The 23,232-nt window shown below is 33.6% G+C and overlaps 2 protein-coding genes across 3 annotated transcripts; one reads left to right on the forward strand and one right to left on the reverse strand.

The window, feature by feature from the left end:
• Window positions 1-335: 335 nt before the first annotated feature.
• Window positions 336-17,708, reverse strand: LOC105327101 (3'-5' RNA helicase YTHDC2). Of its 2 annotated transcripts, none has more exons than XM_066087673.1 (33): window positions 17,688-17,708; window positions 15,800-15,966; window positions 15,616-15,706; window positions 15,301-15,488; window positions 14,897-15,099; window positions 14,482-14,648; window positions 13,765-13,867; window positions 13,118-13,274; window positions 12,874-12,928; window positions 12,683-12,735; window positions 12,364-12,494; window positions 11,933-12,068; window positions 11,606-11,798; window positions 10,557-10,738; window positions 10,201-10,288; window positions 9,964-10,051; window positions 9,781-9,861; window positions 9,583-9,665; window positions 9,391-9,496; window positions 9,169-9,288; window positions 8,763-8,928; window positions 8,304-8,410; window positions 8,103-8,197; window positions 7,724-7,903; window positions 6,762-6,994; window positions 6,305-6,420; window positions 6,090-6,185; window positions 5,625-5,721; window positions 5,274-5,393; window positions 3,631-3,881; window positions 3,381-3,532; window positions 3,134-3,218; window positions 336-2,964 (listed from the first exon to the last, which is right to left on the reverse strand). In XM_066087673.1, exons 2-33 carry the CDS (start codon window positions 15,960-15,962, stop codon window positions 2,398-2,400), a joined length of 4,653 nt encoding a protein of 1,550 aa, XP_065943745.1. In that variant the 5' UTR covers window positions 15,963-15,966; window positions 17,688-17,708; the 3' UTR covers window positions 336-2,397. The 2 variants fall into 2 exon arrangements, with proteins under 2 accessions (XP_065943745.1, XP_011425711.3); XM_011427409.4 differs by lacking the exon at window positions 17,688-17,708 and adding an exon at window positions 17,492-17,651.
• LOC105327102 (protein pygopus) lies at window positions 17,675-19,886 on the forward strand. Its single transcript, XM_011427411.4, has 2 exons — window positions 17,675-17,811; window positions 18,918-19,886. The coding sequence occupies exon 2, from the start codon at window positions 18,954-18,956 to the stop codon at window positions 19,782-19,784; it is 831 nt and encodes a 276-aa protein (XP_011425713.1). The 5' UTR covers window positions 17,675-17,811; window positions 18,918-18,953; the 3' UTR covers window positions 19,785-19,886.
• The last annotated feature ends 3,346 nt before the right edge of the window (window positions 19,887-23,232 follow it).

The raw sequence follows: 23,232 nt of genomic DNA on the forward strand, positions 1-23,232 counted from the left end.
TCATGGACATGTAACGATGAGGCGGCGGCAAGATTTTTCAGAGAGAGAGAGAGAGAGAGAGAAAGAGAGAGAGAGGTTTAATGTTTTGTGTATGATTCGTTCAACAAAAAAAAAAGGCCTAGATTTGTTTTGTTCTTTCTTTATTGACACACAGAACAGTAAAGAACAAAAATAATGAAATCAGTAACATGAAGTTTGGCACTTTCAAATAAAAATATTATGTTAAATTATCATTAAATACATGTAGAATGACATTGAGATTAATAAAACACAATCACAACTTCTACCTACACATTATCTGCTTTCTTATTTCATTTGCTTTTTTACAACAAAAGAGAAAGAACATCTTTAACAAAGCTTCAAAGTGTTTAATTAACATGTATGGTTTACAATGAAAGGAAAAATGAGCAAGCTGTCATACCCTATACTTCCCCAACCCTTGGCAATGCTACCATGTATGCATTCAATACACAAAATAATTTGATAAAGGGAATACATGTATAAATCACAAAAAATGATCAGCTCAAAATTTCATGCAACTGTGCATATAATTCTATTCCTTTGTTTTTAACAACAAAATAATGCAAAATTGAAAAGGGTCAAAATTCCTAGAAAAATGATGGAATCGAAATTTACTGGCATGTATACATTAACACTAATCCTAAATACCTACAAAATTTTATGAAATTCTGTGCAGTGGTTTAGGAGTTGCACTTACAAAAAAAACACCAGGACTGAGGGATTGACTGTTAAACTGGCTGACTGGTGGTTGGGTAAAAAAAACATCATACCCCTGGCAACTTTGTTGTGTGGGATAACATTATATGATTGTTTATTTAAATATTGTTAACTATCCCATCCTCTTCATTTTAAAAGTTATTGATCAGTGCTAAAATAGCGCTCTATGCCATAATTACAAAGCATTATAGAACACCCACACACTGTACTAGATACATGTATGGTACATTTGGGCAAAGGATTGGCAGCACTGGTCTAGAGAGGGCACAGGCAGTGTGTTGAAAACTATTAATTTTTAAATTACATGAACATAATATACATGTATGTATGCATCTTTTATGATATGGGGGCATATACGTGTATAAATATGCAATAGGCATGATTTAAGATTTGTGTCGATATCTTCTAGTTTGTTTAAAATTCTGGTTTTCATGTCCATTACTATTAACTCTTATTTGTATTTCACCCAAGTATATGAATCCATTAATACAGTTTTACATGTTTACTTATTTGAATTCCTTACAGTAAAAATAAATCCCTACGTAAAAATAACAATGTAAAACTTTTCCTCTCTTTATAAAGAGAATATGCCCTTTTTCTATTACAATTGCTAACAAAAAAAAATATTTTGCAATTTCATACATGGATGAAATAAGCTGTTACATGTATATATATACTTTAAATAAATTATGAACTTCTATATCTGAAGTTTTTCCAAATACTCATGTATTTCATTATTTTTACTGACATCTAAAAATTAAAATAAAAATTAAAATCTACACCATCGCAATCCTCTGTTTAAGTATACGTCTCATTGTAAAGATCCTGTTAAATTGACACTGTAAAGATCCTGTTAAATTGTCACTGTAAAGATCTTGTTAAATTGTCACTGTAAAGATCCTGTTAAATTGTCACAGATATCGATCATATTATAGGAGTGTGAAATATCTAAATTTAGTTAAATTCACATTTCATTCAAATCCTTTTTTTAAATATTCAAATCAATCAATTAAGAGAATATACTGTTTTGTTATGTGTTATAAATATCTTACAGAAATTCAGAGGACAGAGAGTTTTGTCTCAATCATGAAATTGTAATGGAACTTTGAACAACATCATCAAGCAACAAGTCATCTAGCAATAAGTTATTAATAGAACTTATAAACATCAAAAGATGACATATTAATATTCATCAATATAAATATTCATCAACAACCTTTGAATCAGCGGAAGGCAGTTTGCCCCATTACATCAAAAACACGACTTATATCATAATCTCTCAAGTTCACAATCGGTAATAATTAGTTTTCCTCTAAACAGCTTCTCTGCAAAGCTGCTCAAGAAAAAACCTATTTACACGTGTTTTTTTCTTTTTTTTAATATTCTACAATGTAATATATGTACAAACTTCCTTTTAAAAATGAATTGTGCTGTATCATTTAGTGTTCATGGTGACCATTGGTTAATGTAGTTACAGATATCTGGTTGTGTAGGTGATATACATGTACTGAACGATATCCCTGTCAATAATCTCTGAATTAACCACCTAGTCAGGCAAACAAGGCAGTAAACACATTGATATCTAGTCATGTTAGTGATATTCTGATCCTTGATATCTGGTTGAGTAAGTAATATTCAGACACTTGATATCTGGCTGTGTTAGTGATATCCTGAACCAAATCCTGGATGATAACCTCTAAAGTGACCTCCAGGTCTCTGCCCTCTCTGTAGGATCATCACAGAGGACAGAGGATGTCTGGGGGGAGAGTGCATCCCCATGTACATAGGGTTATAGTTCGGTCCCATGGGTGGGGGATATCCCATGTTGTACATTCTGGAGTTATAATGTCCCCCTCCCCCTCCTCCACCCCCGTGATAACCCTGCTGCTGATGATGATAGTACTGATGACCCTGTGAAGATGAAGGATAAGGATACGACCCTGGCCTTTGACCTTCGTAACCCTGCTGCTGTCGACCTTGATAATGTCCTGGATATCTCCCCCTGCTGTTAGAGTTTTTATCCCCTTCCTCGTGTTTGGACCGTTCCTCATCTGAGAGCAGCGAGTCCTTGTCCTCCTCTGAGTGTGAGGACTTGGAAGCTTTATCACTACAGGTCTCCTCCTCCAACTCACTCTCCTTCAATTCATCAGATGAAGCTTCATAAAGCCTGGGCTCGAATGTCTGTATCATATGAATAAGCCTCTCTCCACAAGAATATTCCAGTTCCTATTTAAAAGAAATATAGATAAAAATACTTAATCATGCTTCTTCCAAAAACATTGAACATGAAAACTAGTAAGATGCTCTACTTAACCCTTTTATTTCCATTACATGTAATGTAAATGAATCGAATCTAGACTGTTATCACTTTTAATAAATTCATCAAAAACCACACCTGTCCATCTTTACTGTACTGCACTTTCTTGTTCTCATTCCAACTGTTACAAATTTGTTGTGTTGCTCTAAATGGAACTGGAGTCCTGCACATGAATCAGACAAAAATACATACGTACATCCCATACAAAACTGATATTCTGAAACTGATATTACATAAATAATGATTTTCACCATCATATATCATTATTTCACCAAATCATTGGATGCTATTCATGTATGTACAATCAATGATAAAAGTACATTACTTTTTCATCCATTCTATTTTGAAAGTTCCTCCCAAGCCATCTCCAGACATATCAGGACATTTGTCCTGGCTGCTCTGGGCTGTCACTTTGGCATAACCCTGAAACTGTGCACTGTCAATCGTGGAGAAGATGAGGTACACCTCCTTTCCATCCTGAAAGCAAAATATTAAAATTCATTTACATTTCAAAGGATAGGATAACAAATACAAAACCAGTGAATAAAAATCAAAAGCAAACAATGACAATAAACCTGTATAGCTTTGTTGAATTTAGTTTCACTTTTTGGAGTTGTGGCAAAGACAGACTTTGATAGAGCTACATCCAGTGCTTTCTGGTTGTTTGGCTTGACAACGAAGTACTTGACGGGAGACGTGCCCTGGCTTCCTGGGGTGGAGCTAATAGCCTGGGGGCTGGAGCAGGGGGTGGTGGGGAGGCTTCCCTTAGGACTGCTGCCTGTGGAGGAACTTCCTGACCGATTGTCACCCGGTGCTCTTGGAGTTCCTTTAAAATATGATAGCATTATTTTATCAAGTTGGAACCAATCGTCCAATTTGGATATAATATCCCAAAAGGGATATCAAATTTAAAGTGCAAATAATAAAAAAAATTTTGATTCGGTAATTTTTTTTTATAAATCTGCATTAATGTATACCAAATGCAACAAATTTTGGTTAGCAAGTTTCCCTACATCTTCGCCAGCCAAGGGTTTTCGGTCCACTTTGTTCCCCATAAACCCTTGGCGGATTTCATTACGAAAACTCGGTGATGTGGTGGCGCTATCTAGCGAGCAACTTGAGTTGCGCCCCTTGCATATTTACATTTTAATCGAATTAAACAACGGGTTTATTATACACTACGGCATTAATACAACTTGAAAACATGTTGACTACCGAATATCAGAACATAATTAACGATGCTATTAAATACGAATTAAGTTATAACCATGGGAAAGCACGGGATGTTTTATTCGTAGTGTTTTGTAAGGATCTGTACCGGGAGTGAAAAAGTCGCCGATTTATATGAAAGCTTTTATGCCATAAAACCAGGTATCGTTGTCGTGAATAATGTGAACCAAACAAATAAAATAAAACAGAGCTCATTGAACCTTTAAAAGCAATAACCATAAGCAAACGAATATACTAACAGGATAGGCAACTTCTACACATTCGCCATGTTTACTTCCCATGCATTTACGCGAGCCTTGACAAGTTTGCAGAACTATGTATAATCCCAGTAAAATATATAGGTTTTTAAAGCGATCTGGTAAGACCATCGTTGGGGAGGCACTGTACTCGAGAACTTGTGCCTCAACTTGTTAAAAGCACCGAATGTTTTTACGTTTTACCAAAGTTCTTTTAAAGTTTATATTTACAAGCACTGCGATTGGATCAGCTACTCGCAGCTGCAGCCAATCATAAAACGGAGCTTGTCACCGAGTTTTCGTAATGAAATCCGCCAAGGGTTTATGGGGAGCAAAGTGGACCGAAAACCCTTGGCTAGCGAAGATGGTTTCCCTATAAACCTAAAGAATGTTCCCCAAGAAGTTTGGGTAAACCGAGGGATCACTCATCATAATAGTATGGTTACAGAAAAATTTGTTACATTTCATCTATTCTTATTACCATATTTTTAGCAAAATAAAAAATTTGTATTTTTTTTTCTCTTCAAATCTATCCCACATTGGATATTATATCCCAAACACGTTATTATATCCCATTAAGGTGACTGGTCCAAACCTGTTTTTGTAACTTAACTAAACTCTTTTTAATGTTCTTTCCTATAAGGGTAAATATGCAAGATACTTTGGGCATGCAAATTAGTTAACAAAAAACTCAAAATCACATTTTTCTATCTTAATCAATAGCTATGTGTTGAGCTAGATAATATACACACTGGGTAAGACATTGCTGTGTTTCTTGGGTGGGGTGACAGGAGTTCTCCTGCCTCTGCTGCTGCTGTGGTCCTCATTATCATAACTACTGTAGCCCCCTCCACCAGCCGACATATACTCAGCTACAAAACACAAGGGAAGACTTAGAGAACAAATTTAAACTAAATTTAAATGCCACATAATAATACATGTACAGATATCCATTAATGAAATTAAATCTTTTTGTTAAAAATTACATTTACCTAGGGCACATATTCTTCTTAAGTTTTGCAGCTATTTGTTTAATGGACTAAAACATGTTTCTTTTCTAAAAATATTGTTTCTAGCCCAATTGTCTTTTTGTTTAAGCTTACTCATAGGCCTTGGTCTTTGGCCAATACCAGCCGGCTGCTGAAAGCCTAGAGATTGTTCCTCATTACTCAGGACACTGATCACTGCCTTGATGACAGCCTGTAAAGTTAATAAACAGAGATAACTGCATTGTAGGCTTCAAGGCTTAGTGAGTATTAACTCATACTCAGATTTTTCTCAGAATTTTGCCCATATTCCTTGATGACTTTTTAAATAAGTATAAATTTTGGAACATGGAGTATGAGTTTGGGTACAGATTACACACTCAAACATTTAATAATCTTCAGGCCAGATTTGTTCAGAACACCTGAACAGTCTTTGTGCAACATAGAAGGACAGACCGTCTCTTCCAACCACTCAGAAAAAATTAACATGTAACTTAAAGGAAATTTTGTCACCAGTCAAAGTTTGAATTTCAATCTTTTTAAAAGTGCCTTTAATGCACAAGCCTAATAGGGGTTACATACTTCATCCACTTGTGACCAGGGTTTAGAGGGAGCCTTCATTCTGCGGAGAAAAAGACAGTTCCATTTATGTCGTAACTGAAGCACCAAGCTGGCAGTCTACAAAATGAATAATAGTTTTAAAAAACAGTGACACATGCTTATGAAGCATAGTGTAATGACTGTCTATGGACAACAGTAGATGATGCATGTATTTTGTACATCTACTTAGTGCCCACCTCGTTATCCAGTTTGAAGGACAGCCAGTCATCAAACTGTAGAGTGGTTTTGGTGGAGTCCTCCTTCTCCTCTCCCTCACTGTCACTGCTGTCCTCCAGTCCTCCATGTAGCATGGCTGTACAATATGAAGTCATGTATATACCTGGTAGATCCTTTTGACAATTCTTTTTACACTTTGTTAAACACAAACGAATCTGACAAGATTCCTTTGAGTTTTTAAAATCAAAATTTATTGCATGTAAAAGTGTGATTGGTAAGAACATTAGACAATTTCCTTTACTAAACATACGAACTCAGAAATAAAATTCAACCAGATGGAAGAAAAGCATTGCAGGGTAAGCACAATATTTTAATTGTGGTTATTTCTACATTAGTTTACTTTTAAAAATTTGCCTTTTACATGTACATGTTAGTTTACATGTAAATACAAATAAAACTCCGTGAATCAATTATTACCATGTTGCTTAGCTCCATCTCGAACACTCTCTGGTGGTAGCTTGATGGGTCCAGTGAAGAGAGCCACTGTGATTGGGGAGATGGCTGTACAACAGCGGATATAGGCACTCCTCTCGTAGCGGCTCATCTCCTCATACAAGATCCACTCTGTGGGAATACTCTGTGCAGGCTTCTTTGGAGAGGCAGAGTTCCTCAACACAGAACTGGTGTGGAACTTGATACCTGAAGACTTCCTGAAATTATGAAACATAGATAGACCTATTGGTATACACAACAGTGTGTACATGTATATACATACAACTGCTTCTAAATGACATTTTCTATCTATGCACAAGCCTGTGTCTGTACTCTGTACGTGGTGTGTGAAAAAGTGTAATGCATAAATCCTTCATTCTCTTTACTCACATATTACTTTTACTTTAATCATTTATGCGTTTTACAGATATATGTTATATTTCACATAGATGGTTCACATACCCATTAAGACTCATGTATAGTATGCAGCTTTGTTCAGTCTAAATTTATTCTACGTTGTGCATGCTTGTTTCATGCAGAGGAACAAATGTTTATCTTCTTTCTACAGAGCATGTTACTGGATACCCTGTGTTATTGTTATCTATAGGGATTAAATGTACTCAATAAAGAACTTATTTTATGGATGTACATTGCCAAATCCAACTTTTTAATTGTGCAACATGTTCAAAATTATAAAATTTTAGCATAAAAATATTCCTGATAATGATGATTTAAAACATTATATAACATTTATTTCTACTTCTTGTGTTCCTCATTCTTTCTTAGGCATTGCTTTAACCGAGCACATAATCATCATATACAGAAAAACATTTTTTCCGGGTTGTTTTCAAAAAATTTTGGCTTGCATATCATACACAAAGGTATATTATATTACACAAGTTCTACAATAAAAACTAAATCTATACCAATCAAATGAATACACATACTGTGAAAACATTTTGTAGTTCTTATTTTTTTCAATCTTTGCCAGGTTGGGATAGATGCCTGCACAGAGAGCTGCTTTGACAGCTGCCCAGTTTTCAGAGTTTGTGTTCAGGTCTCGAATGTCTCCACCCCCTCTTGCTCGAACAAATCCTGATGCCCTCAACTGGCCAAGGAGTTGTGTTCTGCAGTGAAGATTATCCAGTAAACATTTGAATTTTTGTTCAATATTTTTTTAAAAACATAAAATATCTACATGTACATGTATATCCTACATATATCTTTTACTTTCAGTGATTAAATAAACTAGAAGTATTGTAGGTAGAGTTGTGATTATTATGCCAAAATGACAAGAAATACTTGTTTGATATTTGGTTGAAATACCTCATTCCAACTATCATCTCCATGGAAGCAGAAGACAGAAAATTCTTTTCGCAGTAACTTCTCTCACAATTGTCAGTGCGAGCTCTTTGCCACCCCTTTTACAAAAGCACGAAATTCAGACTTATAAGGACCTTTGACCTTCTACAGGGTAACAACAAGTTTAAACAATCATAAAACACAGTATATTATTATTAATCAGACCTGGAATGCTCTGAGCAGGGTCATGTGATCACTGAATGTGTTGGAGCTGTACATACGTCTAGCCTGGTCGGCAGCTCGCTTCAAATGAGGAGTAGAGGGCAGCATAACTGAAAGGAGAAATCAACACACATAAAAATGCAACACTAAAACAATTACACTGTAGTGAAGTTGTATATAAACATTGACTTACAAGTAACTATGTGTATGCTGAGTTATGAAAGCAAAATAAAAATCTAAAGGATAATTTGGAAATCCTTTTGATCAATTCTAAGACCATCAATTATTTATCTTTGTAAAATTCACAATTAGGAGATGAAAATTTGTGGGCAATGTTCATTACAAATGTAAATATCATCTGTTGCTGTAATATTATATATCTTACTTTTATTATGAGCATTTGATTTTGAAGATCAACAACAAAATCAACTAAAATCGGTAAAGAATATCAATAAAACTTACAGGGGTCTTTGTATGCTAGAGCACACACAATGGTCAGCACCGGGTCCAGACATTTGAGTACGATGGAGTACAGCACAACCTTTCCCAGCCGCGGCTCCAGGGGTAAGTCCGCTAGGTGATAGCCTATCTCTGTCAGGTCCTCAAAGTGGTCCAGAGCATCTATTTGCTGCAAATGTTCACATCAAACATCAATATAAAACACTCTAATTCAGAAGAAAAACATGGTAAAAGGGCAATTTTTTTTTAAAATTTAGATTCAAAAGTTTTTGATTCCTTCATAAAATTGTGATGTGCATGTATATATTGTAAAACACAAAATTAGATAACCTAGAAACGGAGCATAAATCACAAATTAAACCCCATTGTTCTTAGTGGGGCCTCTACTGTGGGCTATAGCAACGGTTACCTTCAGCAGTAGAACAGCATTTCTTGTCACCATGTATGGAGGGGGCTCAGGGGCCTTAGCCAAGAACTCTGCTATTGGACAGTGAATCGGAGCTATCAGCTTGGTATGGAGGCATATTTCCTGGAATACATCGGTTTTCATTAACGCCATTTTAATAGGACAAAGCCTAAATTATTAATATTGTCCAAGAAAGAGAGATATCACATATAATTTATACCTTACCTGAAGAGGATACCTTAGAATTTCTGGAGTGGCATAGTCCTGCATCATACTATGTCGGATTCTGCTGAATAGATGGTAACATATGCCTGGCCTACATCTCCCAGCCCTGTCAACAAGTATTGCTTATTTAAAAAGATGATATTCATGAATGTGCATATTTAATTCCCTATGGATTCTGGTGTATGCTCTTACCTCCCCTTTCTCTGCAGTGCACTGGCTTTTGAGATCCATGTACTCTTCAGCATTGACAGTGAGAGTAAGGCATCAAAGGCTTTCTGTAAACGTCCAAGTCAATCAATCAATCAATCATTAAGTGCATCAAGGTAGTTTTGCAGATTGCACAAATACAGTATGTTGGTATCAAAATTTGATGAATTATAATTCAAATACCTCTTTCACTTTCCCTGAATCAATAACATATACAACATCATTGATAGTAATGCTAGTCTCTGCAATATTAGTTGCCAGAATCTGAAACAAAGAATTAAAGGGCATTCATATATTGTATAGTGCCAAACAACAATGCAAGAGAATACTGATATTTGGTTTATCATTGAGCGTGCCTGTACCTACAATTTTTCTGACTCCTTGGGGTACAGATTTAAACACTCTTTTCTGGTCATTTGATTGCATGGATGAGTGTAAGGTGTACAACACATACCTGCCAAATGGAAAACAGAATTTCAAAGTGGTAAAAAAACACCTTGTAGGCTCAGAAAACATATGTGTGAGTCTACAATTACCGATTAGCTCATTTTATCTACAGCACTGTAAAATTTGTTCATGAAATTGACAGTCAGATTCATTTACCTGAATTTATCCATACTCTTGCTATCACCAATTGCTTCTCTTAAAGTCACAATGTCATCATAGCCAGGGAGGAAGATCAATACAGCACCTACAGAAAAATTTTGTGCATCATGTACAAGATTTCATTTTAATGTAACATTCATTTTGTTCAATCAAATATGTTGGTTAGATGTACAACGCAAGTTACAATTTTTCAACCATAAACAGTGTACATGTATATGTATAGGAAAAATCAACTGATATATCAGAAACATTTAATCCATGTTATCTTTGTAAATGCTGAAGTCATGATTCTTATTTGTATATGTCAAATGAGTACTTCAATTACAGTGCTTTAGTTTTCATGATTAACATACCCTCTTTACTGGTAGATAAGATTTTGATCACAAGAGAGAGAATGAGCTCAATATCCACTTTGTCATCATCAAAGCTGTGTTGATATAAATTCAGCAGTTCTTTCTCTTCCTCTGAGAGCTCCCTTGCTGCTACTGTATCAAGAGCTTTAATATCATCAGAGGGTCCCATTTCATACTCAATCCTACAAAGGAAATTGTAATGTGTAATATATATTCTTCGGCCATAATATACTGTATACAGGGTAATTTTTGCCCTTCTACACTTGCAAACAGTTTCACTGTCTTGAATTTGCCCAGACACAAATGTGTTGAAAAAGAGATAATATGACACACTGGAATTTGCCCAGTTTAAAATTTGTCCCCATACAACAAGGATGAAAGGGGCAAAAATAGAAAGGGGGCAAATATATTCCTGTATGTATACAGTAATAGTTTTTTCTTCTTCAGAATACTCAATCCAAAATATAAATTAAATACTATGCAAATGTTATACTTGTTTTAGATTTTAAATGATTAAATGTAATGTAGAACTATTCAAATGACAAATACCCTGGGATCCTTTATATCATGAAAGCAACATTGTAATGACCTTAGCCTTGATCAATGACCTCAGATCAGGATCATAACACACACTCACATCATGTCCAACATTTATGCCTTGTATGAACCTTGACATTTCTTTTCATACAAGTAAATGACAGACATCAAAATGGGACAAACAGATATACATATGAAAAGACATTACGGAAATTCTACCATGGACAAACAGATGAATGTGATTCCATTATACACAGACTCCCATCAAAACTAATGCATTAGTCTCTGTGTGTATTCGGTGCACATTTATACAATTTTCATAAAAAAAATCCATTCACTAGTTTCCTAAAACATGTTTGGACAAAAAGAAATATCAAGACTTCTGACAGCTGGACATGGTGATTCAATGTACCACCACTTCCCTTAAATTTGAATTTGCAGTGGGTTATAATAAATGTATTGCTTAAAATGGAAGAGTAGACTGTATATATTCTGAATCCTCTACCACTCACATGTAGGCTTGCAGCATTTCAATAACTTCTTCATGGTTAAACCTCTTGGCGAAATCCAGCGCTGTCCAGTCATTTGAAGACTGGAGTTTGACATTTGCTCCAAAGGTCAGGAGATGCTCCACAATGGCAGTGAAGCCCCGGGCAGCAGCTATCATCAGGGGGGACAGGCTGGTCTCAGAATGCTGGTAGTCCACTATGTGAAAAGCACTAGGTACTCAACTTTACAGTATTCTAAATACACTTAGTATCTTATGCAAATGTATGTCTTTTGAATTAAGGATTGATATGGAATGTTCATGGATGTCTTATTATCATAACCAGTCAGACCTGAGACATTTTCACTCTTGATGAGATGGATGAGCTGAGAGAAGCAGTCCTCATTTCCAGTCAGCCAGATCTCACTCAAAAGTTCATCCATTTCCTTCACAAGCCACAGTTCTAGCTCCTCTTTTTCATCAGCGGTCTGTCATAAAACATGGTACATATACAGGTTTTATGTACTATACACACCATCACAATATCATAATAAGTTTTAAGTAAAATATTCAATCGTCAAGTTTCTGTACACAAAAGTAAACATAAACTTTAGTCTCTCAAATACTGTTCTTTCCAATTAAAAGGTCATGATATAACAAAAACTCAAATAAATCAATGCTATATGAATCTTTTGATTATTTCATTATTCAACCCTTAAATCTCTCAAAAATCTTTTTGTTGATCAATTCTTCTTCTAAATAACACATTGGACCAAGCATTACTTGTGGAGTTTTCCCCTCTTCTAACAATTCTTTAGCCATCTTTTCCTCTATCTCCTCCGAGTGAGCTGTGGTCTGAACTTCATCCATCTGAATCTTGCACCACTGACTCAGCTGTTTTTGTTGGTTTGCCACTGTTAAAAAAAAAGACAGAAAACATCACACAAATTTATTTGCAAAATGTGTGCATTTTTCTGCAGGCATACAAATATTTTGGTTTAGATGAGCTAAAACACAACTCACTGTATGAAGTTACATGTATACACCATTACAAAATCACATAACATGGGAGATCCAATACTTAAATTAATGTACTACATACCATCTGGTTGGGTTTTCTTCAACTTCTCCATTTTCTTGTTTGTGTAACCAGTCCTGTAATTTATATAGAATAAGACAATGTTAAATTAATGAATTTGTGTTATACAATTTTTAAACAAAACTTGTATTTTCTTTAATCAGGAGTAACATTGAAGATATTTGATACTTATACAATGTTGATAAAGAAATTACCATTTTAGCACATCCTCCAAGAAATGCTCTTCCACATCAAAAAGATTTCCTGGGACTAAAAATGTAGAAAAAAAAATGTAGAAAAAAAATTCACATCAAGTAGTAAAACAGTTTTTGTACTTGGGTAGAGTACCACAAGTTTACCTATATAATATAACATATATATATATATACATGTATATCATGCTAAAGAAGAGAAAATTTAGAGTAATAGGAAAGTCTTCATAGAAGTATTTGAACTTACACCTCAGTACAGGACAATTATTGAAGTATCTAATAAACAGGTCCACATTCATTGAGGCACTCATTAGAATAAGTTTCATGTGTGGATATTTAGATAGCTCGTCTCTAATGGCTGTGAGAAGGAAATCACTGAATCTGTCTCTCTCATGGACCTCATCCTAAAAGTTAAGATACCAATACATTTAAAGCAATAAGAGCTGCAATTTTCATGTTGAAATTTTTTAAAAAGAAAATGTTATTTTCTACTAAAATGACAAAAAATGTCATGGTTTTTAAATTTCTGTTAGCTCTGTTTTTGTGGGAAAAGCCATTAAGAAGCCTTAATTGGAGCAAAATTAAATTATTGTTGTCCTGTACAAAAATTGATCTGCTATATATTCCTTATAAGTGAAATAGTTCTCCTGACAAAAATTAATGATATTCACATATCTTATTTATCATAAAAATTAAAGTTACAGGCAGACTTATCATACTAGCAGGTTTTTGCAGCAAAATAAAACTCTAAAAGATACAGCTCATATTGCTTTAACAAAGGTGAAAAAAACCTTAATGATTTCCTTTTTCCAATTTACGATAAAACGTTGTTTAATATATAACACTATTCAAAGCAATCAAGTATAAGTTGCTTTAATTGTACTAAGCTCTTACCACAATAACATGTGTAACAGTTGACAAAGAGTGGCTTCCATTCATCAGCGTTCTCAGCAAGACCCCATTAGTGCAAAACGTAAGAAGTGTTTTTGGAGATGTCCTGTAAAAATTGATGATTTCATAGTTATTGTTTGTCTTTTTTAAATAACTAAAAACATAGGTTTAAAAATTTAATAAAACAAAAAACAAAGATAATTTTTACCTAGGCCTAAAATAAAAAGTTGTGTGTTTAGGGTAACCCAACCTAGCCTACAAAAATGCCCCAATCCTACCATTTTTAGATGTCTGTTTTTATCTGATTGTGAATTTTATATTATCTCTATTAAAAATCCGTTTTTAAATATGACACAAACAAACATTCTTAGGATTCATGCAGAAAAAAATATGATAAAATAAAAAAAAAATCCCTACCTACCTAACCTAATTTTTTCATCAGTGTTACCCTAAACACACAAATTTTTTTTATAGGCCCTATTACAGTCTAGGTTCTTTTACAGTCTAGGTACTTTAAAAGACAACTTTTAACCACAGAAAATTCAATATGTGAGGATGAAATACATACAATTTGAAATCACCCAGAAAAATATTATATATATATAATTCACAGACTTGGACTTTAACTACCGGTAAGAAACAACATTACAATCAATTAGATGCAATAAATTTTTAAGTTAAAAAAAACATTTTTGATTAGTATACTGCATATGGTCTTACTTGCTCTCCAGACGGATCTGGTAGCCGACGGTTTGTCCTATCTTCTCCCCTCTCTCTGCTGACACTCTTTCAGCGATACTTAGTGCCGCTATTCTTCTGGGCTGTGTACAAAGTATGCGACATCTCTTGTTGTTTGCTGTGCCATCATCTAGTATCATCTGTGGAATCTACAATTAATTTCAATAAAAAAATGGTTAAGCCTCAAAACTTTGGTTTATTTTTTTTTTAAGTTTGTAACACTTAAATAATATACCCCGGTACCTGTAATAAAAAAAAAAATTAAAAATTCTCACAAATTTTGGTTTGGTCAACAATGGTCAACAATATATATAAATGTATTTCCTCAAAATATAATTTCCGATAGATATTTTATTACAGGTTTCAATGTTATAGTGTCATACTTTGAATTACATACCTGAGTTGTCTTCCCTGAACCAGTTTCTCCTGTAATAAGAAGGGTTCTGTTAGAGTTGATGCTGCGGATTATCTCCTCTTTGTGTTGAAAAACTGGCAAAGTGCTTCTAAATGAGTCCAAGTCTGTGCTAATTCTGGCAGGAGGAATTTGTGCCACTCCATTATTAAGTTTGCCAATAGTTGCTTTGGCAATATCCCTGTTTGCTAAAATTTCAAGGATTCAATTCTTGTTAAATAATTAAATAAAACACTATTATATGATTCCTATAAGTTTTACTTTATTAAATACTTTTGTTCTAGCTGAACAATGAGGTTGAAATTAATATAAGATAACTAAATAATAGACAATAATTGAAATGCTGCTTTTAAACTCGATATATCATATACTAGATAATGAATTAATACCATCATATGCTGGATTTCTTTCCATTTGTGGCATCAGCTCCTGTCTTTCTTTAGTGGTCAAGGGAAACCTCTGAAGCAAATTACAAATTTGCTGCCTTGAATTCCTTATCATATTCAAGGAAGAAGCTGACGTTTGAGTTTGGTTTGACTCTTTCTTGGTGACTGTTAATAATCTATTGTTGCCTTTTCTGAAAATGATATATATTACACATAACAAAGTCACTAACATTACATAAAAATGTGAATATATTGCCTATTTTTACTTCCTGCAAAATACAAGTAAAATTCACAAAGACAATATTTGTTTCTAATTACCCTTTGCTTTTATGCTTGAGTCCTACTGTGTCACAATATCGATGAACATATGCCCTTTCTGTTGCTGTCAGAGAGGATGGAAATTCCAATTCTAGGAGGTAAAATTGCAGAACATGAATTTCAAATGTTGAATGATATAGACATATGTACAGACAACAAGTATGTGTGCTACTGCTCTATATACCTTTTTGTTCTTCATTTCGTCTAAATCTTTCAATTGCCAAGTGTAATGAAATTCTGACCTCCTCTCCAATACAAACATCCTCCCGCAATTTTGGTCCCCTTTCACTAAGAACACTGCTGTTACTGTGAGGCCTTGAATCATTACTACTTGGGCTCTGCATCATGGCTCTGTAAAGTAAACAAAAGGATCACTAATGATTTGTCTCAATCTGTAGAAAAAAAGTAAAATATTCTATACCAGCACTGTAACAGTTTTCTTTTCGTATTTCCTTATTTCTTGATATTTTTGGATAAAACTTGACACACTTTAAATGGTGAACTCCTTATTTATCAATCTGTTAGATGATATCATTATTTAGAACCCAAAACATCATGTTTTTGCTTACTAGCTAGCATGCCCCTAATTTGCTGAGTTTTTTACGATTAATTGTACCAGTTATTGGCTTCATGATAATATCATAGTAAATTCCCTGTACATGTTGATTTTATTCTCTGCTAAATGTAATTAGAATTATGCCACTTGTGGGGTCAGACTAAATTTGTCAGCATTTTGATACATGTATAATAAACAAAACTCATAAAATTATTATCATATGGTAATATTACACAAAACTGTAGACTATTCAATACATAATTGTGCAATCAGGCATTCAACTGCACTACGAATCTCTTGGAAATAAGTGAATTCCTTTTATTTATACATGATATATGTATTGATATTATATGTCAAATCAAAGAAGGGATATAATAATGTATCACAAAAAGGTAATATTTTATTTTTTAAAGCTGCTTGGTCCGATTTTTAGTTTTTACAGTATCAAATAATTTTCCATACAAACCAATTATCTAAGAAAGTTATGGACTTTCTCCTATTTAAACCAGCAGAATTGGTCTCCTTTCAAAGTTAGAAATATTTAATGTAAATAAAATAATTTCTTTTTGGGCAAACGAAAAAAACAAACCAAAATGCATCATGGGAAGTTTAGAAAAGGGAACCGTTTGGTTTCGTCCCCCAGATGATAGGGTTTAATCAACCCACATGTTATGCATCGATTGTAAACAAAGCAAAATCTCTACGTCAGGGGTGAATTTTAACATGAGGCGTCAGAGGCGAAATTACGAGATGCCCTTTTTTGTCGCTTGTTTTGATCACAAATTTTGTACATAATTTTTTTCATTGAAATTTGGCGTAATTGACCGGGAAAATTTTTGAAATGTGTATTATTATACATATACTAATTACTGAATTAACAGATTAAAAATTCTTGGAATATCCCATGATATAAACCTCAACTCTCAGTTTTGCCGATAACTGGTCTTAGCCGATAAATGATACACTACCAGTATATATATGATTTTGGAGAAAAAAATTGTCAAAACCCTGTGAAAGAGGAGAATTAAAGTTTTATCGTTAAATTCATAGTAAAATAAAGTCGTCGGAAAGAATTGCTTAGACACGATGACAAATAAGTATCATATCATTAAGAGGGTTAGGTGATACTGTCAAGTTAACTAAAACCCATACTGGATGTGGAGGCTAAATATGGATGAGGCTGGGGATGCTTAGATAATTGAGGAAATTCGGGAAAATCTGTCAAAAATCGCAGATTATACAGTATCATGAAATTTAAAAGATATATTCAAAATTAACTTCCCATGAATCGTTTTAATCTTGTGTGAAAAGCGATCCTACCTATTGTAGGATCCTTGCGTCCCGTTATTTGCAGGACGATACGGATCCTCAAAGCGAGCCGCCATATTTGTACCAATGAGAACCGAAGGTATTTTCAGTATCACATCCTTTGTTTCGTTCTTTATATAAATCTGAATAAAGGATCAAAGCAGATATCTTTTTATCTTAAATAAAAATAAACAAAACTTCAACATACCTTGATATTTGATCACAAGTCAATCAGGTGCAATTCAAATGGAAAAACAGTATTTGAGCATAAGACCCTTATTGTTCTCAATTTCATAAACTTCCGGTGAAGCTTGTGAGGAAAAAGTTGGCAGGTAAGTTGTAAATGTAATGTAATTCAGGCATTAGCGTTATAACTCTTAATAGATATAATTACTAGTGTTTACAATAGGGAAATGAATTTTATTCACTTGGCTCCAATACTTAAAGTATAATTTGGACCCCATTTAACTTCATGAACATGTTTGTTGTTTATCAACGTTATTTAACGTTATAAGAAACCTACAAATTATCTCATTCTGCTTATGGTACTGTTTGGGTCTCTTTCACACTAAATGATGCTTGGGACGTTCCTCATAAATATGCATGATACCTATACATGTATATATTGCGTTTTACAAGTAATGACCTGTACATAGATACAAAATATTAAAATTACATTTTCAATTATCTTTTGAAAAATAATATGCAAGATACTTATACATGTACATGTATATATTATGTTTTATAACTCATGACCTGTATGGTGTACATACACATGTAGATACAAAATCTTAAAATTACATTTTTGGTTATCTTTTGAAAAAAATTATTTTGATGATAAAACATTGTATTAAACTGTACAACATATGTGATTTGTGGTATCAATTAAGCACTATCTACCTCACCTGTTCATCTGAGTCTTTTGCCCAGAGTTTTTAGCTATCATTAGAATCTCTCTATACCTTGTTCCCTCTATATCCTAGCTGTTTGTTTTATTGTACATTTTATTTGATAAAATATGTTTTGATTTAAAGTCGTTTCATTTTTTTTCACCTTCTTTATTTTCACATATATCATCTCTTGATGCTACATTTTTTTTTGTTACCAGTCTGTTAGAAATGTTTTTGATTGTTCAATAAAACTAAATTTACTTTATTAACTCAATTTCTGACACTGCTTTCAATTTTTGTTTTAAAGATTTATGGTTTAATGGTTATTTATATTTTAATATTGTAACATATGAATAGTCAATTCATTGTGTTGAAAGAATATTTTTATTCAATATTTTTGTTCCAAACAGATATCCTATCTTCCCTTTGTTGTGTAAATTTAAAAATTACTATATCGGTACATTGGACACGTTTAAATTTATTTTTGAAATCACGAGATAATGATTATCCAGACAAATGTACAAGTAGCTCCTACTTTTGTTTTGTAGGTCTAAAACTTACACAGAATGGTGTGGTAACAACTGATGCAGATGCAAAACCATTCAGGACATCCCATGTCAATGATGGGACCGGGAGGACCAGGAAATGGGCCCCAAATGTCAGGCCCCTCAATGTCCATGGCAGGGGGAGGACCAATGATGGCTGGACCACATATGAGCGGTGTTGGGCCAATGTCAGTCAGTGGACCGTCAATGTCAGGGCCTCCCATGTCCATGATGTCAGGCCCTGGTAATGGACCACCCATGGCTATGATGTCTGGGCCAGGAAATGGCCCAATGCATATGGGCCCTGGAGGTCCTGGCAATGGGCCAATGCATATGATGGGACCAGGAAATGTACCTATGTCAATGGCAGGGCCAGGAGGTGGACCCATGCAAATGCAAATGTCTGGTCCTAATGGACCCATGCAGATGTCAGGACCAAATGGACCAATGCAAATGCAAGGTCACAATGGGCAAATGCCTATGTCTCACTCTGGTCCTGGTGGAAATATGCCAGATCCCAGATCGACTCATCCCATGTCAAGTCCTAGGGGAGGAGGTGGGCCCATGCACATGGGACCTGGGGGTCCACAGTCCATGGGGAAAATTTATCCACCCAATCAATCCATGGTATTCAATCCAGCAAATCCAAATGCCCCTCCCATTTATCCGTGTGGAGTGTGCCATAAGGAAGTTCATGAGAATGACCAAGCAATTCTGTGTGAGAGTGGTTGTAATTTTTGGTTTCATCGGATGTGTGCCGGATTAACAGAGCCTGCTTTCATCATGCTTACACAAGAGGTCTATGCTGAATGGGTCTGTGACAAGTGTTTAAACAATAAAAACATTCCTCTTATAAAGATGAAACCCTAGTTATACAGACTTCACTGATTTTTATCATCAACTTGTTATCATATTGTCTATAGATCTGTAAAGTGTGATATATATTTCTTTTTGTGAACAAAACTAAGATTTTTTGAAAAAAAAGCTTGTAGAGGACTTTTTTAAATCGATTCTTGATAGAGATCTGAAATGCTACCCATACTGCCTCACAATCTTAAAGAGTTACTCTACACATACGTGTAATTATCTTAGTTTTTCTCTGTTATATCGGAGAAACAAATTGATTTATACATACAAAAGATGAATATTATATTTAGATGCATATACAATATTGGCTGTTGATAATAGAATCTCATTTAAATTGTGTCATTCCTTGAATCAGTTTAACAGTTATATATACAAATGTTAAAGTACATGCTAGTTCCTAGCTACTCTTTAAAAGTTTGATTATGAATTTATTTTTAACTTGCTGATTGAAGTTTACAATATTGAAGAGGTTATAGTTCATTGTACGAATTTATCATGCAACAACCTTTTATATTGTCTCCAAAAGGTTGCAACAGGTACTTAGATTTAGAGTGGAAATAGAACTGATATCATTTATATTTTAGTAGAAAGCTGAAAAAGTTTTTACTTCTGAGAGAGAGGAGAGATCGAGGGATCATGAGGTTTTTTATTTCAAGAGAATCAAGTCAGTTTTTATTTTTTATCCCCCTGACTCAAAACTGTACATTACTTTATAACCATCATTTACTGTTTTGTAAGACATTTACCATTTTTGAGTTAAAATATCAAATTTTTTTTTTTTCGGAAGAATTATATGTGAAATTTCACCTGGTTTAGAGTTTATTACAGACAATTTTTATGTGTAATGAATGACTTACTTTTATAAATGAAGATTAGCATAATAGAATATTTTGTATTTAGTTTTAGAAACATTATTTTAGAATTGAAAATAAATTTTACATATTGGGTTGTATATCTGTACATGTTTAATGTTTAATATCACCTTTACTTGTGCAGCTCAGTTATTGCAGCTTCAAGTATACATTTATCAAACAATCACATAATGATATCATATCACAAAAGTTACTGTATTTACAATTCAATTTTTGAATGTTCTTTGTAGTATTAAGGCGCAAACTATGGAAAACCAGTTTGAAAACTTTAAAAATGTTATTATTCAATATTGATTTGTTGTCAATATGGTATTCATATGTACCAAATATTAATACATGAACCATATGATCATAAAATTTATGTGCCATAAATCAGGAATAATATGATTTGAATATGCTAGAGCAAAGTTGTAAAATAGAGAAATTTCATAATTCAATTTTATTGAGTCTATATTGTGAAAAATGTTGGGGTTTTTTTTAAGTGATGATATATGTATGTTTTTTAAGAAAGAAAAAAAAGAAATCATTTTAATAATTAGGAGCATTTGCAAAAGACACTCAAAATTTAACAAGTTTGAATTATCTATTTTTGGGCTAAAGGACACCTCTTTGTAATTTGAATCATAAAAAAGTGTTACATGTATTTACTTAACAAGTACATTTTTATGTTGTATCAATTTAATCGAAAAGTTTTTGCTTTTTCACTTTGCATGTGTTAGTGTATATTCCACCAAGTTAATAAAATACAAGTTAATGTATCAATTTAAATCAATCTTTATTTTACTATAATGAAGGATATCAGTAGTTTGTTTTTTTGTACCATCATTTTAGAAGGCAACATGTTTAAAATTATACTGAAAATATTAGAAATACAGGATTTTCACTTTTTTTAGATGCAGTAATTTTTAAGAATCTATCATGAATGTTCTTTATACTTAATCACAAATTGATTTATTCCTTTTATATAGAAAAGCCATATTAATATATTTTATTTAGCAATATAATATTGTTTCAAAAACATGCTTGCAAGTGTTATAATTTAAAAATTTTTTTTTTTTACCAAAACACTTTGATTCATATAGATGTACATGTATTTCAAAACATGGTTGTGCCAAAGCCAAAAGCAACTTAAACGTACCTTGATTTATAATCGGAATACATTGTATTATCATTATCCATTTATAATTGCATCATGGCAAACCATGACCAATTTTGTGACCCTCTTACATATGTAGTGGAGCACATAGCTCAGTCGTTCTAGTGGCTTGGCTGGTAACCGAGAGGTCCCCAGTTCAAATCCCACTGTGGGCGGTTGATGTTGTGTGTTGTGTCCTTAGACAAGACACTTAATCTGCGTTGTCTCAGTCCACCCAGCTGAAAATGGGTACCGGCTTAGGCTGGGGAGTTAACCTGCGATGCACTGGTGTCCCATCCAGGGGGAGTCTGCGACTCTCATCCGCTTAGCACCACGGAAACCGGGTATAAGCACCGGCCTTATAAGCCATGATTGGCTTGGGAAGGATTTAACTAACTAACTTACATATGTAGGAGAGAGATATGTACATGTAGGTTTAGTCAATTTTATATTTGAGTAATAGACTTTTAATGTGTTGTCATTATATTTAGAAAATCAATCCATGCTGAATTTTCAACACAATGATTTAAATTAACACTAAAATAAAAACTTACTAGAGAGGCCCAATCATATAGGTATTGTTAAAAATCTTGAATTAAGTTGATAATATTATTGTAAAGCTCACTTTGTCTTGGAATATCTGAAAGAAAATTCCTCACTTTTGTATTTTTTACATACTTTTTGTGCATATGATGAACAATTTTTTTTTTACACTTTAAATGATATAACTGGTTTATATTTCAAATGGTTGAAACACAAATATACTTGTAATAAAAAGTTATTGATAATATGTATTGTGTTATAATTGTTTCATTGATGAACTGTCTGCACACAGATTTGCATTTCAATTACAGCTTAACAAAAACGGAAAGTCCCAGTCTTCACCTTTTTAACAAGTTAACTGGTTGTGTTGGCAAGTGAGGAAGTCTTTAATACCAAGAAGTTGGAGTATTGAGGGATCAAATAAGTGACAATTTTGTTTTATATTTGGTTCTAAAAGTTTGGAATGTACAGATTCATTCCAACCACTTCTAAATAATTGTAACTGGCTTTGCTGGCTCTTTTCAATGGAAGTTTTGGTGTTGATGTCAACACATATACTATCCCATTGTTTTTAGCTCTGACTTGTCGGAATTCTAAAGGCATGTAAGCTGTGTCCAATATCTGAATAAAATCAAGTTTCAAACTTACATGAATACTTATTTTCTAGAACTACCGGTACACCAAACTTGGTCGAAGTATCTTTTGTTGAAAGAATAAAGTTCTTTTTTTTTCCCAACGTGATGTAAAAGTGGTGGGTTCATTAAAGATGTTATCAAGAAAGACTGGACTAGTTAGAAAAGAAATTAGATGAATAGTTTGTTCAAGCTGTGCCCCCATAAGTAAAAATGTTGCACAAAGAAAGAAACTAGATTAGTTTGTTCAAGCTGTACCCCAGTGATTA

Source organism: Magallana gigas, chromosome 6, assembly GCF_963853765.1.
Source record: "Magallana gigas chromosome 6, xbMagGiga1.1, whole genome shotgun sequence".
NCBI lineage: Eukaryota > Metazoa > Mollusca > Bivalvia > Ostreida > Ostreidae > Magallana > Magallana gigas.

Bases quoted from the DNA above. Each gene is read 5' to 3' on its own strand.
- LOC105327101 (XM_011427409.4), bottom strand. From the start codon at position 17,556: ATGGCGGCTCGCTTTGAGGATCCGTATCGTCCTGCAAATAACGGGACG. The intron at 9,497-9,582 runs GTAAGAGCATAC...ACTTGTTGACAG, and splicing joins GCACTGCAGAGAAAGGGGAG to GGCTGGGAGATGTAGGCCAG. The intron at 8,929-9,168 runs GTAACCGTTGCT...GAACATTTGCAG, and splicing joins ATGCTGTTCTACTGCTGAAG to CAAATAGATGCTCTGGACCA.
- LOC105327102 (XM_011427411.4), top strand. From the start codon at position 18,954: ATGCAGATGCAAAACCATTCAGGACATCCCATGTCAATGATGGGACCG.